This window comes from Anser anser (genome assembly GCF_964211835.1).
Source record: "Anser anser genome assembly, chromosome: 8".
In the NCBI taxonomy this organism is placed as follows: domain Eukaryota; kingdom Metazoa; phylum Chordata; class Aves; order Anseriformes; family Anatidae; genus Anser; species Anser anser.
Window position 1 is genome coordinate 20,172,615 of NC_139728.1, and position 17,334 is coordinate 20,189,948.

Here is a 17,334-nt window from a genome sequence, read left to right on the forward strand (position 1 = left end):
AATCTCATTTGGTGATTATTTTCAAAAATGGTAGCTTAAAAAAATAGATGTTGGCAGAAATGTTTTCCCTGATGTCCCCTTTTTGGACACAAAGAATTCCAGGGTTCCCATGCCATCAGGTACAGGCTATTCATTTTGCCTTTGATATTTTTGGTTAAGCAAAGTATGCTAGTCTTAAACTTCTTAGATCTGCAAATGGTATACGGTTTTGTTTTTCTGTCCTTCATTAGCTTGTGATTAAACTTGTCTTTATGGATGATATTTTCCTTTGGTTTATGTTTCTGTTCACTTTTAAAAGCAAATTCAGAAAGACATTAGCATCTTGGCTGGGTTCAGGAGACAGATTTCTCCAGCAAGCCATTAATACCGTTCTTTGGATCTGCCACAGAGGGGAAAAAATCTATATTCCTCTGAGTTGTAGAATCAATTTATGTCTATAGACTTAAATTATTTCTTGTTTCATTACATAGTTTGATTAATACACATTCATACAGCTGATTTACACTCTCCAAGAAATTATTGCAACATTGATAAAATATGAATATACCATAACCTTCAACAGCTGGTGATGTGACTTGCTATAAGAAAAACAAGTGAATGTATATTGTGGTATTTTGTATGAGTGTCTGTTGTTTTTTGAATGTTAACATCTTTAAGCAACATTCATATGTTAATATTTCTGGGAAAACTGGATGATACGGTAGGAAAAATAATTATTACAGAAAGCACATTATGGAATATTATCGTTCTGAGAGAAGGTCAAAACAATGGATGCTCCACAACCTCTTTAATAGGATATATCCATCCTACAAAGAAGGATCCAAGATCTCTAAAGATAAATTTTATTGCAGTGTTAGACACTCATGTAGACAGTAACAGAGTGATCTAGGGGGTTGTATAATTGTAAAGTATTGTTAATGTTAATTTTCCTGTGATTGAACACACAATTTGATTTCTTGTATATTGGTGTAATGCCTCAGAAAAATATGGTCTGGTGAATATTTGAGAAATTGGCTTTTATTTTCTCAGAAACCTTTAAATCATCTTTTGAGATACTTTCATTAAAACGGAACTTGTTGATTTAATTTTTACATTGCTAAATTTTATACGCTGTGTTTAGTGTTTTGCATATGTCTTTTATTAGTAGTGTTGAATATCTCTTTGCTGTATCTTTTTATAGTCTGTTTCTTACAGTGCGTTAGCTTATTTTAATTTTCTATCTTTGCAATATTTTTTTCTCAGTGTATTTTCCCCTTTGTCCTGTTTCATTTAGTGCTCTTTTTTCTTCTTCTCTTAATCTCTTTGGAAGTTTGCACTGTTTGGCAGGTACCAGGTTATGAGGGACAAATTTTGCTCAGCACTCTTCTGGAGCTACTGAAGGCTTTAGGTGAAAATGTGATGGAGTTTCCATGTGTATAAGATTCATGTATATTTCTAAGATAATGTAAATTGTGGTTTGCTTTGTAGGGAGCACTTAGGCCTGTAGGTAAGCCCATTGAAATACAAGAATTGTGCGTGAAGACTTGCCTACAAGCATTAAGTTGCAAGAAATAGTACCCTGTGTTTGTTCAGTAAATAAATATTCTCATATATCTTTGTTTTCATTTATTACTTTGTAATATTTAACATTATAATAGTTGTACTGACATTTAATCTGAAGACAGATTAAAATGAATTATTTTAATGCATCTCTTAAAACCCAGTCTTGTGAATTCTTATTGCAGGTTTTATTGTTGCAGAGGCCTTGGAAACTTGGACTACATTAGATAGTCCAATAAGATTTAATTGACCATTCATAGAAATACCGTTAATTTATTTGGATGTGTTTAACTTTCAGTATTATATGAATGTGAGAAACAAAAACATCTGTGGCATTTTCTGTGGTACTGGATTTGTATTTTATTCAGTGAGTCAGAAATGTTTCTGTGTAATAAATCAGATTTGAAAAGTTTGTCTTATTGCACTTGACTTGCTAGAATACAGTCTCGTGCATCTTTCTATACCAGTTATTTATTTGTTATGCCTAGGTCTTCTTGAAGTGTAACTCTAACATAATTTTGTAGCAGTCTCTTTCATTAAGCTGAATTTCTAATATTCCCTACACCGTCTTTTTTCTTTAACTGGCTGGTAACGAATATTAAAAATCAAGCTACTTCTCAGTGAATATATTTTATGATAAAATCTCGATGTCTATCTTCATATGTATGTTGGTTAAGAATAAAAATATTCTAACAGTACTGTATTTTATCCCCATGCTTTCAGATATGTTCAGATATATATGTCAGAGTTAAAGACAAATTTATCATACAGTGTGGATTTATTTTAATGTACAGATAAGGTAGTCTAACATTCCTTTGTAGTGAGGGTATGCAGCTATGAGTAGCTAGTACCGCAGAATAAATTATCCTCCTGTGTTACTTTTCAGAACATCTTTGTCTTGTCTTCCTGTGCAGCATACAGTTTTATTCTGAGGAGACCAGGTTTTAGATTGTTTCATCATTTTCAGGAGCACAGGGAATTGGTGCATATCAAGTTACTTTTCAGTGGCAGTTTTTATTCCATACTGAGGTGGAGAGCATTAGGAGAAGGCAGTTGTTTTGTAAATATGTAACCCGTGATTTCTCTATAGGAGAATATTTGGCAGCATTGATGAAGTATAAATTTTTGTGTTGAAGAATAATAGAAATTAATTGCTAATTTTAAAAAAGCGCATATGCCATACGTATTAGATCAGAGTGTTTTAATTCCTGCTTAGTCTGCTCCACCATAAAGTGGTATGGCACATAGCATAACATTTTTCTTAAACTACATCTTAATGTAAAATTTAAGCATACACAATCACCACCATCCCCAAGGAGTAGGTTCTGTTCTCTGGTAGATGGATCTATATTCTTGGGAAGTAACAAAACATTAAATCGGCTTTAAGTTAAAAATCTCATTTCATGTAGAATTTGAATGCTACAACTAATTTATCTGCAACATAGAAAAATAAGAAATCAATTAAAAACTCCTAGTATGAGTTTCTGATCAACTGCAGATTGGTAGTGCAGATAATTGTGTTACTAAATCATATCATGCTCCTGTAATGGGCATACAACCAGATTTATTAATCAAGTTCTGGTTATATTTTACACCAGCTTAAAATATTCAGGTTTATTTTTTTCTGCCAGCATTATTATATTTTATAACATCCTTTCTATATACTTATCAATGGAAAAAGTTGTAAATGATATAAAATTATTGCAAGATCAAAGAAATGTTTAGTAAGAGTATTTTCATATTCATAGAATCATGATTTATAATTACATAAACTGCCCAATAAACACTAAATAATAGAGTTCTTAATTTGCAAGAGGTAATGTCTTGGGCGTGTGCAACATCTGCTTTTTTCTCACCAGTAATAGGCTTATCCCAGAAGCTATTAAATGTCAAGTACATTTGTCAAATTCATTTTTCTTTCTCTGAATATATTTATCTTGCTGTCAGCCACAGTGCAATCCTGGTGAACAGCACTATCAACCCCAGAGTGATCCTCATTTAAATAATGCATCCTGTGGAAAACAAAGCTTGATTTCTCTTGGATTAGTGTCCTTTGCTCCTTGAATTCTCTTCTCGTTTGCCTGATACCTGCTTTTCTTTCTTATTACTCTCACCTCCAAGAGTCCTCTGTTGTAGCTTCCTGTCCTGGGAGAGAGACTGCTTACCTGCTGACTGACACGGTGGTGGTGCGTGTGCCTTCGTGCCCGCTGATGGACTGACCAGTATGCAAAAAGTAACAGCGGAATTCTGCTCGACTTGCTCTTAGTGGAGCCAGCACTTACCATCTCTCCCACTTCCCATACTGACAGATTGTAGAGAGACCATGCAGGAACTCATTTATCTTTCAAACTTTGTTGTTCAGCTTGGAAATCACAGAGAAGAAATGCACAAATGAAAAACAAACGAGTAACCCGCCAATTTACTACTTTAATGTAGAACAATGGTAGAAATTTATTTTCCCACCTGGTCATTTAGAAATGCTTGCCATTTTTGGAGGATCCTCATAGTAAATCAAATGTTTTCGAGGTGTAGGAAACATCAGAGTTGCAAGATCAAATGCTGTAGGAAAATCATGGTTCTTTTTTTTTTAAGTATTAATTTATTCACGCAGCACAGCTGTGTAAGAGTAAAGGTCTGGTTTTGGCTTTACACAAGTGACACTTTAAACAAAAGCAGAAGTGGTGATATCTCAGTGCTGGTGTACCAGTATAAAAGTATATCTGGTGGGGCAAGGAATAAATGATAATGTAATTGTCTACCTGATAAGGATGTTCAGATATTTCACTAAAATGTTAATAAGCATAATGATGCAACCAAGAAAATAACCAGACCCTAGTGACTGACGTGTGCTGTGAGAATGCTGGTGTTTTTACTCTTCAGTTTTAACTAACCTAGCTTGAAATGCTAACTTCATTACCAGTCTTGCATATTTGTTCTGATGTTATATGAATTTTTGGCAGGATGTCTATCATGAACTACAAACTGATTTTAGAGTCAGTCTTTCAGAGAGGAATTGTGTGAGCAGCCCATACTCAAGTTTGTTTTAATCTTGTCAAGTTCTTATCAAGATAGGAGTTCCTTTGGTACTACAAACTACTTACATGCTATTTTAAGAGGAGAAAAGATGCTAGGGTTTTGTTTCCTGTATATTCAGGCTTTGATAGGGATGGGTACATGATTTTTAACTTCTCGTTGCGTATCTCTTTGTCCATCTTTGTTTTGCTCTGCATAGTTGAAGATAGTTTCTTGATTCATATAAGAAACTTTAAAAGTTCTGTTTCCAAAGTGAAGGCCCGAATGTGTTTGCTTCATGGTTTATTATAGTGGGTGTTAATAAAAAAAAAAACACATTTTAATCCTTTACTTCCTTACTTCTTCCCTCTCTTTCATTCTCTACACACACAAAAAAAAAAGTGAATAATTCTTTGTTTTAAAAATTGTTTTGTTCCTACAGCATGAACATTTTATTGTTACCAGCAGAAGTCACTTAGTGCATGCTTTGTTGTTGTTTCATGTATAAAAATGGAGATAGTTTAATTATTTAGTTATCTCAGAAGTCTTTTAGGTGTTCTGAAGTATCAATACTATGTATGGATAAAGTACAATAAATTACAGTACATATAAAGAGTTAAAGTTGTAGTGGAAAGCAGTTTCATAGTGAGTTACAAAATGGGTCCTAAGTGGATTACCTTAGTCACAGTACCAAAGTATTAGGTAAGTGAAAACCTACCATGTGCTGCTTTCTTCAGGGAAAGGTGCTTTTGTCCTGATGGGACTTGATATATGCCTATTTTGATTATACCCTTTAAGTCTCCTGTTTCTGAAGGAATATCAAAAAAGCGTCCCGCTTCATCAGTCTCTTCTGCTTCCGTGTTGCTGTCATATGTTCTACAAGTCTCGCATTAGTGTGAATCCCAGCACTTGTCCCCAGTGCACTGATAGATTTTTTAAAAATCTTGAATGTACTGTAGAATAATTTGCAGGGAACTAGTGTCAAAATTTCTGCATCTTGCAGACTTCATGCCAAGGTTAAAAGCTGGGGACTTTATCTGATGTTTATGAACTAAATTAAAAGAAAAAAATGTCTTTGAAAGGAGATGATTCTGTTTGATCTGACTTGAAGATTTCTTTGGGAAGCTGATCTGGTACTATAGCTGCCTTGGGTTAAACTAGAAATTCTAAGTACGTTTTCTTCTATTTACTTGTGTAAATATACCTGTGTAAATTTAAATTAAGTGTATTTACTTAATTTACTACATTAATTTTCAGTCTTCTAATACAATCCGCTTAATACCAATCCTTTCTTAGCTTAGCATCTAATAAAGTTTTTTTCTGATTTGCTGATAGCATGCCAAATTCCAGAGTGATAAATGATGAGGAAAGCATTTTTTAATACGTACTTTGCTACAGTGCCAGTAGATGGCACTAAAACAAAGACTTGCTTAAAGCCTCCCAAGGAATGATAGATACTGATTGTGCACAGAGTTCTTAGAATTACAAATTACAAAACAAGTTTGTTTTACTGTAGGTATTTTTTCTACATATATTTTAGCCATTTTTTATTTAAAAAGTATACTCTTTCATTTAAGATAAATCCTACCTGCATGAGAAATAATAAAATTTTCAGATGTCATAACATTCAAATTATGGCATGCATATTTTTACCTTCTAATCCCCAAAAGTTTTGTTACCATAGTACTTATTATATTGTGAACTATATTCAGACAACTGTAGAAATGCAGCTAGTTTGGGGATTGGAAAGTGATGACTGACAGCTTCACAGCATTTTCTTGGTCAGGAGAGGACAAGTCGCTTGTTTTTAGTTAGTCAACAAAATACATGTCTTCGCGTGATACTGAGTGGTGATTGTGTGGCAAATGTGGTTGACTTATTCACTGTTTTTTTAACCTGCAAGTAATTTCCGAGAGCAGGCAGACAATAAATTACAGGGAGGTCCGTAAGCTAACTTAATATATTAAGAAAAAAAAATCCTCGCTACAGCTTTCCTTTGTTAATAAGTGTCACCTGCGAGCTTTATAAAGCTGTTTTGTGTATTGCCATCTTTTTAAAAATACTGCATAGATTTGCAATAGTGGTCTGCCAGTGATAAATATATTTAAATAATAAGGGAACAGATTGTTTGTGATAATAATGGAAGTGTTTTAAATCCGTAATTGGTCACACTAAAAGCAAGTAGTAAGCTTTCAGCGATGTGTGTGTAAGATAGCCTGTCTGAATGCTCTGTGAAACTATGAGGTGGTCAAAGTCACGTGTGATTATATAAAGAAGTAAATGTGAGAATTTGTATCATTACTTTAGAGGTGATTATGTAAGGTTGATCAAGATAAATTAGTTAACATTAGGAAATAAGGACTAAACCTTGAGGTTGAAGGGATTTCAGTTACAACTTCTGTTTATTTTCACCTGAGGGGAAAGTAGAATACTACTGTCTCTACCTGCATTATAATTATGTTGGAATATTAGATAAGAAAAATTCAATAAATTCACACTGTAGTGTGCTGAGATAGCTCTTGCAAATTTCAAGTTTATTGTGTGAGTTTACTTTAGATAGATACTTGAAATGGAAATTATTTATGGATGAGAGAGGACCAGTGGCATACGGTTTTCTCATGTGTTCTTAAGCATTTGTGGATGAAGACCCTTTGGGTGGCTTATTTTCAGAGGAGGGCCTGGCACGTTTTTATGGCTGCCCCTTACATTGTCCAGCAGGACAAAACTGATGCTTTACATTTACATAATATATAATATATATTAACTAATAATATGTTTAACTGAAAAGCCTCACTCGTTACTTTTCATCCCATTCACTGATTTGAATCAACTGCCTAAAAGTTAAAATCTTCACTTTGTAGCATGTTTGTCAGATCACTCGTTCACTTAAGATTTGAAGTACAGTACATTCTCCCCTTGAAGAAAGGAGAAACCTTCAGCAAGCAGTAACTAGCATCTGACTCTTCCTGCAATACTGAAATTGATTTACTAAAACATGCTGAATGACATGACCTCGTGTACAGGCTGCTGCTAAGTCATTCGCTATAGTGTTTCACTATAGAAGTTGTGGAAACACAGAAGTGCATTCAGAAAATGAGTCTTCCTAAAAAATAAATTGTGCTTCAGGTTTTGTATGTTCCAAAAATTTTGTGATTTGAACTGAGAGAAGCTTTCCTTCCATCACTGTAGGTGATACAACTGACTGCAGGTTTACTCAGATAATGTATATTTAGTCGTATGTCTTGGTTTTGTTTTTGCAGAGAATGTGAGTTCATTTTCTTTGGTAATTCCTCACAGATGCTTCACGGGAAATTCTGTAGTGGTTGCTGATAATGTAGAGATGGTTGCTTTTTGGTTGCCTTGTTGAAGTATGGACCCAGTTTTACAGCAGAGTGTGGAGAACTGAGGTGCAGCTACTTTCTCCTTCCTGTGTCTTATGTTCACTAGGCTTTTTGAATTTTGGAGAATGTTAGTTCTCAGCTGCAGGAAGTAGTCTGAATCCTCATTGTTGTGCCTATTTACAAAGGAACTGGAAGATGTATCATAAAATTGTTAGCTGCTTTATTTTTGAAGTGTTGTGGAAATTATGTGGACACCTCTGTCCTTTGCTTAATGTAGTAAAGGAACAGACAGACTTTGAGAAAGTGTTCAACATGTGTTGCTTGACTTACTGCTTTTTCAGAGAAATTCTTGGCTCTCTTACAGTCGTGTAGGATTGTCGAGCGGAAAGCCTGTACAACCATGTGAAAACTGTATTAGTTCAAAACTTAGGGTTATTTGCAGGTGCATTATTATATAGTCAGTTAAAAAGTTGTGTTAGAATATAAAAGGAAGAACAGTGGTTCAGAGAGAATGCAGTATTTAGCAAATATCAAGTACATGAATATGGAATATGTTAACGATGTATTTGAGGGCTAGTATTTTCTGTGTTTTGTTTGCAAAGCAAGACCTAAAGTGCACATTTCCCCCCATTTAAACAGATCTGATGAGGAGTGGAAGTAATAGAGAGTTTGATATTCTTATTTTGTTCCTCCTCCCTAGTTGTCATTTCTTTCCATTTGAACTCAATTATGGAAAGATAGGCAGTAATCCGATGTTATTGGTAAAAACTAAGTGAAGATTTTAATTCCACCTATGGTGCTTCCTGTGAACCCATAACCCTTTGAATTGCAGTATTTTCTCAGGCCAATTATGATGTGCTGTCACTACCTTCACAGAACTTATTTCTGAAGTTCTTTGTTTTGCCTGTTCAGGAATAATTGCATTAGTTACTGAACAAGCATTTCTGGTCTCAATTGAATATAACCTGAATATGTACAGACAAATTTAAATAATAATAGATCCATAATATATTTATATCATGCTGGCTTTAAATCCACTCAGCATTTTAGTATTCAACTAAAAAATTTAGGACTGTATCTTGTGTTTTCAACTATTACATGTAAGTGGAAAGAAAATTAACTTTTTGGGGGGTGAGGCAACAGTTGGTCTAGGCAGAATCTTAAATGCTTGATGGTGTGAAGCCTGCACTTTGCCTTCAGGCTGTTTACTTCCCTGCACTTCAGGCCTTATCCAATTACCAGGGTAGTCAATTGAAAAACTTGCATTAGCTCTGTAACCTCTGGATCTTTTCTGTAATATGTGTGGAATTCATTATATTAGTGCTCACTTTGTTTTAGCAATAAGGGAACAGAAAGAAAATTCACTGAAATAGTCGTATAGTCTATATTTAGTAATTGCAACATCAGTGGCCACAGGTAACTGCATGATTAAGGAACTGAAGTGGACTACCATAACTAGAAAGCTTATAAAAAGGATTAAACATAGTTACCCATTTTTTAAAGGCTTACAGTATGGTATGATTTCCTGTCTCCAAGTTAGCTTTGTAGAAGGTAGTCTGAGAAGCTTCCATTATCAGGCACAGATATGAGAGTCACGTAAGTGATGCTTTAGTGTATCTGCTGAATAGGAAATCAGAACTGTATGTGAATCCAGCATGGCAGATTTGAGGGAAACTCAAAACTCAAAACTGACATTTCATTCAACTTCTGTATACTTAGAGGAATCTCTTTTTGTATGTATTTATTTTGCGAATTACTTCTTGGTTTATTGGTACATTTTGTAAATGGTCCTTACATTTTTCTCTAAAGTGAAGCTTCTATGAAATGTTTAACTACAAAGTTTGTACATTCCTGTACAGCGTGTGGGTGGTTGAGTGCAATGTTAAAATTTTGTAGTAGAGTCATTTGTAGCTTATTTTGAAGTGAAAGAAATTACATCATTTTGTTTATTTTCTTTCCTTGTAAGCAAAGTATGTTGATCGTAGCTATTGAGAATATGAGTAGCTTGTCCCTGATACCATATTGTTTTAGCTAGTGTAGGTTTTACATTTAAAGAAATATAGTACATACATATTTTTACTGGTTTATATAAATTCATCTACTACTTAAAATAAGTTTGAGATAATTATTTATATAATTCAGTAAAAATGTCTGTAAACTGTTTCAGATAAGCTATGAAATGTTAGATACTAGTTGATTATTGTGGCTAGTATTTAGATTTGGGGGGATCACTTGTAAAGACAAATTTAGTGAGATGTTTTCCTTTGTCTCTGTAGTTATCAGAGACTGTTACAGACGATTGCTGTACTCGAGGCTCAACGTACTCAAGCAGTTCAAGACCTTGAAAGTTTAGGCAGACACCAGAGAGAAGCACTGAAAGATCCTATTGGATTTGTGGAAAGACTCCAGAAGAAGGTATTTCAATGGGCATTTCTTAAGTCTTATTCAGATTTTTTTTTTAATAACCAGTAATTCATTATTTGTAGGAATCAGAATTCCATATATACTTGCACAGAAACATTAGGAGCTTGAAGTCCTTTCTCTGCTGAGCAGAAACCCTTGGGCTTATAAAATCTTTGAGAGAGGTCTTCAAATATTTTATTAGATATGTTTTCTTTCCATTGTTACATGGAAATGTAATTTTTAAACTTGTAATGTGGGTATTTTAAGATAACCTGAAATCTACAGGTGACTGCAAGTGCTTGGTTGTAAAGCCAGGAATTTGTAACTTTTCTCATTAGAGAAATTAAATGACATTCTATGAGTGAATTTGGTAGTGTACTTTTGAAAGAGTAGGAACTATAGTTCATTAAACCAAAATGGACATTAGAAAACATACCTGGAAGAGTGCTGGATAATGTAACTAAAATATTGTCTGATGGAGGAGAATGATTTTTGATAAAGAATGATTTTCTTTTCAAGCTTAAAATGTGTAGTAACAGAGAAACTAAAAAAAAAAATAAATTTTAAAGCTTGAACATTTTGCCACATCTGCCAGTGACAAACATGCTTGACCCTCTGGTCTGGTAGCAACATGCTGTATTTCAGTGGAGAATTAAATAAGTATTTTATGATGCCCTTTCCCTAGGTTTGTAGAGACCTTGGTTTAAAGAGAGGTCTGACCTCAGCCTATTGGTTTCAGTGGTTGTTTAGTCATTACATTTTGAGATGTATTAATAACATGTAATAGGATTGCATTTGATAATCGTTGTATCGTATAGGAAATACTAATGCTAGTTGAAGGCATCTGATGTGTTTATGTCTCTGAATCCAAGGAAGGATACTCTCAAGGTTGACCATAAAATAAAGTTGTAAGGCTTACATCAGTTGTGTTATAGTAAGAAGACAGCATAAACACTGTGAATTGTGCTTTGATTTCCTTGAAGGGATTTGTTTGGGTTTCAGTTTATCAGATAATAAAACTTTGTGTTTTCTTAACCTTAAGAAAGTTACAGGTAGTGGGCAAGCAGTATGTCTAAACAAAATAAAAGACAGGTAGACAGCAACAGAGTATTGAAGTCAGAAACACCTGATTTCAGCTGTGAAACAAATTTTAAAGCTTTGTGCTCAATAAGCCATCATTGACCGTGCCGCTGCATATTTTATATGCACTGTTGTGTATTACTCTTGAAAGAGATCTTCTCCTGAAAAAAAGTGTGCTTCATGGCACTTTAAAATACTGATTTTGAATTTTGCATTTAGTTGAAAGGCAGGTTTTCATAACTTTTTCATAACTTTCTAGGATTCATAGTTCTTTGTTGGGATATACAACAATTACATTAAGTATTGTTTATCACTTTTCACATTTTTTTTCAGGTCGATATGGGTCTTCCATATCCTCAGAGAGTTGTTCAGCTCCCTGAGATTGCCTGGGACCAATACACCACTAGCCTTGGAAACTTTGAGAGAGAATTCAAAAACCGAAAACGTAACAGTAGGAGAGCAAAGCTGATTTTTGACAAAGGTAAAAGGAGAATGAATATATGTTACAAGAAGCAAAAGACCAGCACGGAGGTTTAATAATTCAGTTCTTGTGTTGTTTGCAGTAGGTATACCTGCAAGACCAAAAAGTCCTTTGGATCCCAAGAAGGATGGAGAGTCTATTTCATACTCTGTCTTGCCTTTAAGTGATGGTCCAGAAGGTTCTACAAGCAGTCGTCCACAGGTAGTTGTCACAAAAGGAAAGATAAATTTTTACAAAACAGTAACATTTTTCAAATTATGGGGTATGTGGATAATTTTAACTGTTACTTTAACCGTTAAAATTGATCATAAAATTCATTCATGGATCAAATTGGAGACCCTGTGTTTTGCTTTAGAACAGTTTTATTTCAATTTTTCGTGCATGTATTTCTTTCAGTTTTGATCCTTACTTCGGAAAAGGATCAAAGTCAAGTTATCCTAGCTGTACATTTTCTAAACACCTGTTCCATTTTATATACTGTATTTGAGCAGATGATAAGAGGACGACTTTGCGATGAGACCAAACCTGAAACTTTTAACCAGCTGTGGACTGTAGAGGAACAGGTAATGGGAAACTCTTGCACATTGGTAGCTGCAATAACATATGTGATAATAATGACAAACATTGTAATAATATTTACAGTAATTAGAAGTGAAAGTCACATGTATGTAGATACCTGTCCTTTGACAACTTGTATCTCTACTAAGAAAAATGTGTTTTTTCTGTTGTTTGTGCTTGATTTAGAAAAAACTCGAGCAGTTGCTTCTGAAGTATCCACCAGAGGAAGTAGAGTCCCGAAGGTGGCAGAAGATAGCTGATGAACTGGGAAATAGAACAGCAAAGCAGGTAACAAGTAAAATGCTTGATGAAGTAATCCCTTTTGTTGATTATTTATTAGCTTTTTAAGAAGCACTGATAAGAGATTTTTTTAACAGAAAATAAAAAATCAAATTAGAAATAAATCTAGATACAATAAGTCATAAAATGAGAAATTGGAGAAGAGGTTTATTTTTGATAATGTTCATAATTAAATCAATAAAACCTATTTTGATAGAAAAAGATTTGACTGTTTATGCATTGTTTGAATATTCTACTGCATATGGTAGTACCGGTATCAGTCACTGTATCCCAGCAGTTGGTATATAATTTCACAGTAGTTATAATTGTAGGTCTCTCTTTTTATAACTGCAATACATAAAATTCAGTGCCTTTTCAGTTATCACTTTTTCTTAAAAATTTAACAGCAGGGTCTGCATTTCGCTAATAACAATGTGATTCTTTTAATCTCAAATAAAGAATTTTAATAGTGCCCCAAAGCCCATGACAAAACTGCCGGAGATAGTTGTTCATTAGATTTTGACAGCATCCGTTTAATTCTTTATAGCAAGTATAGTGTGTGACACCATTTGTTCTCAGATTGAGTTACACTGGAGTACTGAATTTCCTGCACCTCAGTACTGTAAAATGGGCAGACATTTTAATACTTGCAGACAGAAGAATTGGTTTTATACTGGGGCCCACATCCACAAAAGAAGTGGAGACACTGAATGTTTTTGCATCTGACTTTTAGGGATTTTTCCACTAAAGCAGCATACTTTCTCCAGTTTGACCAGAAGGTATAAATAAATAAATATGCTGATGTTCCGTGTTTATGGAACTTTCATTTCTCCTATTTCACTAGTATTCTTTTGCATAAAACAGTACTTAAGTGTTTCACTTAATACAGCGTTACCTCATCTCGGGTCATATCTATGCTTACAGGTATTTATGCTTACAGGTTTCTACATACTGGGAAATTAAAATGCATGCTTTTTATTTCATAAATAAAATGCAGAAGCACTTTCTGTATGCTAACTATACATAATTTATCTGTTGCTGTTAAGAAAGAATACGTTGAGCTTCAGCAGGTAACAAACTACTGAAGCTCTTTGCTTCCTATCCCTACTCTTGGTAGATTTCCTGTATAATTTTTAAACAAGAGGCATTTTTTACTCTTAAAGACTTCAAAGTGTCTGGAAATATGATAAATGAAGCATTGCAGGATAGGTAATGGTTAAAGTAGTTGTTGCAGAATAGAAAACGACAATTTGTCGTCTTTATATTCTGAACCAGTGTAACGATGCTGGCAAAGCTTTGAAGTGAAGGCCTGTTATATTTCATTTGACATTTAATTGTTACTTGTTTTTTGCTTTTTGTTTTTAGGTTGCCAGTAGAGTACAAAAATATTTTATTAAACTGACTAAAGCTGGTATTCCAGTTCCGGGAAGAACTCCAAATTTATATTTATATTCCAAAAAGGTGAGACAATATTACAACAGAAATTCCATTTTTCTTCTTGCATTTGCATGCAAATTGAAACTAAAATATTAATATTTCAATGGACTTAAGCCTTGATTAAGGCTTTCTCATTCACTAGCTCCACCTTGCATGTATTTCTTAATTAATCTATTTCTTTTGCCATTAGCAATGTAGAGTGAGTTAGGAGTTATTCTAGTTTCACATCAACACCTGTTAATTACAGCTGTATTGCATAATCACACCAAAATGAAGTGTCAGAAAAAAGAATGCTGCAGTTAGAGTGCAGGCTGAACTAACAAAGCTGGAGCATTGGACATGGGGGGTACTTTTTCCTTGTTTGTAAGTTTATTGTAATTGATATAGAAGAGGCTAATGAGAACCCTATTGGAAAAGGATAAGCAGCCCTCTGGTTCATATTGTACAGTCATCTTTTAATTAACAAAAACATATGCGAGTGTGTATAACAGCATCCTAAGCTAGCACATTAAATGAGCATTTAATTCTGAAATGTCATCTTATATTTTGATTTGCAGTATATATGACCGTTAAAATGAAAAGGTCATATAAATGACTATTAAAATGTAATGTTTTTCCTGATCTTGGAATGGGTGAGAAAATACGACCCTGAGAAATCTTCTTAATTTGCAAAAGCATAGAGAAGACCCTAGATTGCTGTGCAGGCCAGTCGTATATTTTGATGTAAATCATGTAGTACTCCTGGATACTAATGAGAACCCTAGACATTTGAAGAGGGAAATCTCAGCATGTTTTTGCTGTTGTTTTTTTGCTAACAGTGTGTTTACAGAAGTTGTTTAAAACCAGTTACAATCACATTTTATAGAGCAACGTTGATTATTTTTTTTTTTTGCATCCAGGTATCTGTGATGTTTTCTGATAAGGAATTAGAGTAAGCCTTGCACTGATTCTGAAAATGCATATTTGCAAATTTAGTCCCTTGAAAGTTTGGGACCTAAAGTTACTGTCAGATGAGTCTGATAGGAGATCTACTAATGCTTGTCTGTAATGATGTAAAAGGGTACACACCCCCACTTGTCTACTACTTTTCTCTGAAATTACTGCAAAGAATGAGTATCATAGACTTTCCATTTAACACGGTAATGCCATTTTACTTCCACCAGTATTTTAATCTACTATTCTGCTCTATAAACAGAGGCAGGGAAGGCACAGACATGATTTTGTCTGCTGCTTTATCTATTGGAAAAGTGCTTTCTGGCAGAAGAACCCAAAAAGCAGCTGCAAACATTGATACCTTAAATATTGTGGTGAGATTTATCTATTAGAGCTCTACATTCCTTGTACGGTTTACCGTTCTGTGGGGCTAATTTCGAAAGGGGGGTGAGGGGTGAAAATTGTTTTTTGAAAATTATAACCCTTGGGGTTCTTTGTGTCACCTTATAATTTTAAATGACCTTAGTCATGTGTTAGGGTTTTTTTGTTTCCTCTTGATTTTATTTGAAAGACTGTTATTACAGAGTGCAGGGCAGCAGACCACTGTATTTGCTGAATAATGGGAGCATTTAATCAGTACGTGTGTGACACTAACCATGTTTTCCACTAATCTGAACAGTGATCCATAAAGTTCTTTAGCCCTGCTGTTCTGCTTACATACACAGTATAATCAATACTGAAACATATTTTACAAAATTTTCAACGTTTTCAAGCTGCAATATATAGATTTTAGGTAAACTTATACATAGAACAAATGTAACGCTCATGTCTGTTTTCACAGTATAATTCATACCCATAACACAGTATAATTCATACTTGGTAATAAACCAAGTTGTAAGAGTAAGGTCATTGTCCCTGATTTTTATTAAGGTAGCTTCTTCATTTTTTCTTTGTAACCCACATAACAAAAAATACAGCACATAAAATCAAACAAATAGTGTATGTGGGGGGAATTGAGCTAATATAGCTGTCTACTTAGAGCACTGATTGACAGCACCATACCAGGCTGTAGTTATTCCCAGGTCTCCAAAGCAAATAACATAATGTGGCAGAAAGGAAGTGCAAGGGGTACTGAAAGCCTGGATCCTGCTTATGCTGTGCTCATGTTTGTTTCAATACCGGGTGTGTGTATACACTGTAAAGTGCACTATCTGCTTTACTGCCAATAATAGAAATATAAATATTGGATGCTGATACTTAAAGTATGCATTTTTGAGGAAATAAAAACACAATTATATGTGACGTAAACAATTGTGTCAAAAGTGATGCTTCACAAGGGGAAGGTACTTCTGTTTTTCCATGGGGATTGCCTAGGCTGCTCTTTTGAAATGGTTACTGGGTAGGTGAGAATGCTATTCAGTTCCTTAACGTCTTGTTGAAGTTGCTGTGTGTGTCTCCTTGTATGAGATAATGTCTCTTGTGATAAATGGCGCAGGAAATCAAGCACGATGCACCAGTTAATTTTCCTGTTCAATGTTATCAACTGTTGGTGAAAATAGAATCAGTGATTTAGGACTACAGTAATCAATTCTTCAATTACGGCTTATTGGTTTCAGTTTTATGTTTATATTCTATCAGTGCACCTGCCTTTAAGCTTAATCCAAAAGATAAATTTCCCAAAGGAAAAATGATTTTTTAACTATCTGCTCTTACGTAGTATTTTAGTTCTTTCTTCACCAGAAGCAGAATCATATTAAAAACAGAATTCAAAACCCATAACCATATGCATAATACTGCAACTATTTAAGCATAGACATGGTTTTCCTTTCTTGAATTCCAGATCTAGTATTGTATGCAGATCTGTTTTCCTTATATTAATGGAAAATTTAAATCAGTGTGTCTCAAGCTAAAATACAGCCTAACCTTACAAATTGAATTACTTTTGGCGGTATGAAATCTTAAAGGAAACCAGAAAGGAAGCAAAACTCAGGAAGTTGGTGATTGTAAGGCAGAAGGTGGAAAAATTCAATGCAACGGGCACTATATTAGTCTTAGAACAAAACGGTCATTTTTATTCCGTGCATTGTGCTCCTACAGATATGAGGTACCAGCTTCCAATCGTTATTATTTCAAATCATTCCTTAAAATGGGGCTAGTCTTAATTCCTTGTTATACTTCTGTCTGCAGAGCTCCATTCCATCTAATATAATTTATGGGATCTTTGCCTTTGCTTTTTAAGCTGTGCAGAACTATAAAATAATGTTATGTATT

At 34.2% G+C, this 17,334-nt stretch overlaps 1 protein-coding gene across 6 annotated transcripts in view; it reads left to right on the plus strand.

Annotated features, from left to right (window-relative positions):
• The window catches only part of ZZZ3 (zinc finger ZZ-type containing 3), a 60,304-nt gene that overhangs the window by 33,743 nt on the left and 9,227 nt on the right, over positions 1-17,334 (plus strand). For 5 of the 6 annotated variants that reach the window (XR_014587469.1, XM_083846462.1, XM_083846466.1 and 2 more), the window contains exons 4-9: positions 10,169-10,307; positions 11,709-11,856; positions 11,939-12,057; positions 12,348-12,419; positions 12,601-12,702; positions 14,059-14,154. Coding sequence is in view for 5 of the 6 variants with exons in the window: in XM_083846462.1 (XP_083702588.1) it covers positions 10,169-10,307; positions 11,709-11,856; positions 11,939-12,057; positions 12,348-12,419; positions 12,601-12,702; positions 14,059-14,154 (676 nt within the window). In the remaining variant the exon portion in view is untranslated. The remainder of the gene's footprint in view (positions 1-10,168; positions 10,308-11,708; positions 11,857-11,938; positions 12,058-12,347; positions 12,420-12,600; positions 12,703-14,058; positions 14,155-17,334) is intronic. The other variant, XM_083846465.1, reaches the window with a different exon arrangement.